Raw genomic sequence first — 1,925 nt, forward strand, 5'->3', positions numbered from 1 at the left:
AAAACCAAGTTTTCTGATTTCATTACAACATTTATGAGGCTTATAAATAGCAGCCTCCATCATTCATGAAGCATTGAATGCTTCTCAATAATTACATAACAATGTTTGTTCAAAAGCTAGCTGAAATTCACCAAAAGTTAGCACTAATTACATACGTTTAGCCCATAAACAACCCAAAAAATTACTCCTAATCTAAAATTAGTGCTAAACTGAAGTTAGTCATCAAATCATCAAGGCGTCAGCTTGAGGGCAGCATCATCTCATCAAAAACCTTCATCAGCCCACCCCCCTTCACCATCTACAACAATCTACAAGTGAACAAAAGAAACAAAAGACATGGCAGCAATAGATGAAGACCCTTTTTTCGACATTGAACACTTAATTTCAGAGGAAGAAATTGCAGAAATGTACTACGATTATGAAGAGCAGATGCAAGATGCAGATTTTGAAGCATACAACTCAGACAATGAGAACATGAAAAAAGAGGCGGAAATAGAAGACACAACAATTAACAACAACAATCAAACTCAGCAAGATGAAACACAAGCATCATTGTTTAAAGAAGGGACTCACCAACCAAACAGAAAACAGCTTAACATGCATCAAAAGAGAGAGATTGTGGATGCAATGCTATTGAAAATGCAAGATGGTAACCTACCAAGAGGCTACAAGGTAGAATTATCAATCATGTTCAAGGTTCATAAATCAACAATCACAAGACTTTTCAATGAAATAAAAAGGCAGATGGCAGAAGGGAATTTGATTGATGTCAGGTCCAAAAAGATAGGTAGGACAGGTCCAAAGCCAATGGAACTTTCTGATGAATTCCTACAGTCAGTCCCACTGCACTTAAGGCAGACAGAAAGATCATATGCTGCAGCACTCAACATTTCACATGTTACTCTTCATTATTTGAAGAAAAAAGGGAGAATCAGAACACACACAGCAAGCAGTAAGCCAGCACTAACATCAGATCACAAGGTGGCAAGAATGAAGTGGGTTTTGTCTCACATAAACCCAATCCAAGGGAATGAGAACCCCACATTTGATGACATGAAGTATTCCATCCACATTGATGAGAAATGGTTTTATCTAAACCCAGATAAAAGAAGATTTTATCTGCTACCAAGTGAGAAGATCCCTATATGGCTCAACAATCAAGGAGGTTCAAATTAAAAGCTATGTTCATGGCCATTATAGGGAAGCCTCTTTATGGGACACATGGGGAACTCCTACATGATGGAAAATATGGGATATTCCCATTCACACAGCAAGAAAGGGCAAAGAAGTCAAGCAAAAACAAACCAGCTGGCACATTGGTCACAAAAGCACTTCAAAATGTCAACAGAGATGCAATAAGGGACATGCTACTTAACAAAGTCATACCATCAATAGTGTCAAAATGGCCAGCAAGTTTGCCCAAAAATGTGGTGATTCAATGGGACAATGCAAGGCCACATCAAATACCAAGAGATGAAGAGTTCATTGTAGCAACACAAGCAAATGGATTTAATATTGAGTTTGTGTTCCAACCAGCACAATCACCAGATTTGAATGTGTTAGACTTAGGTCTGTTTAGATCTATTCAATCTTTGCAATATCAATCTTTTCCAAAGAATGTAGATGAACTTGTTGAAAAGGTCATTGAGTCTTATAACAATTTCAAACCAGAAGTAAACAAGTACATTTGGGTGACATTACAAAGATGCATGATCAAGATTCTAAAGGCAGAAGGAGGGAATAAGTACAAAATCCCACATATGAATAAGAAAAAGCTGGAGAATTTAGGCATTCTCCCAAATCAGATTGAAGTAGAAAGGAGTATAGTGGTGGAAGCTGTGGAATACCTGAACACAATGTTCAGGCCAGCAACCCAGGGAAATCATGAAGCAGAAATAGAAGACATGGAGGTAGATGCAGACTAA

General features: G+C 37.8%; 2 protein-coding genes across 2 annotated transcripts; both read left to right on the plus strand.

Annotated features, from left to right (window-relative positions):
• Positions 1-336: 336 nt before the first annotated feature.
• Positions 337-1,176, plus strand: LOC110726017. Its single transcript, XM_021905488.1, has one exon. The coding sequence runs from the start codon at positions 337-339 to the stop codon at positions 1,174-1,176; it is 840 nt and encodes a 279-aa protein (XP_021761180.1).
• An 11-nt stretch (positions 1,177-1,187) lies between these two features.
• LOC110726018 lies at positions 1,188-1,925 on the plus strand. Its single transcript, XM_021905489.1, has one exon. It carries the CDS (start codon positions 1,188-1,190, stop codon positions 1,923-1,925), a length of 738 nt encoding a protein of 245 aa, XP_021761181.1.

The sequence above is a fragment of the Chenopodium quinoa genome, unplaced genomic scaffold (genome assembly GCF_001683475.1).
Source record: "Chenopodium quinoa cultivar QQ74 unplaced genomic scaffold, ASM168347v1, whole genome shotgun sequence".
Taxonomy (NCBI): domain Eukaryota; kingdom Viridiplantae; phylum Streptophyta; class Magnoliopsida; order Caryophyllales; family Amaranthaceae; genus Chenopodium; species Chenopodium quinoa.

Bases quoted from the DNA above. Each gene is read 5' to 3' on its own strand.
- LOC110726017 (XM_021905488.1), top strand. From the start codon at position 337: ATGGCAGCAATAGATGAAGACCCTTTTTTCGACATTGAACACTTAATT.
- LOC110726018 (XM_021905489.1), top strand. From the start codon at position 1,188: ATGGCCATTATAGGGAAGCCTCTTTATGGGACACATGGGGAACTCCTA.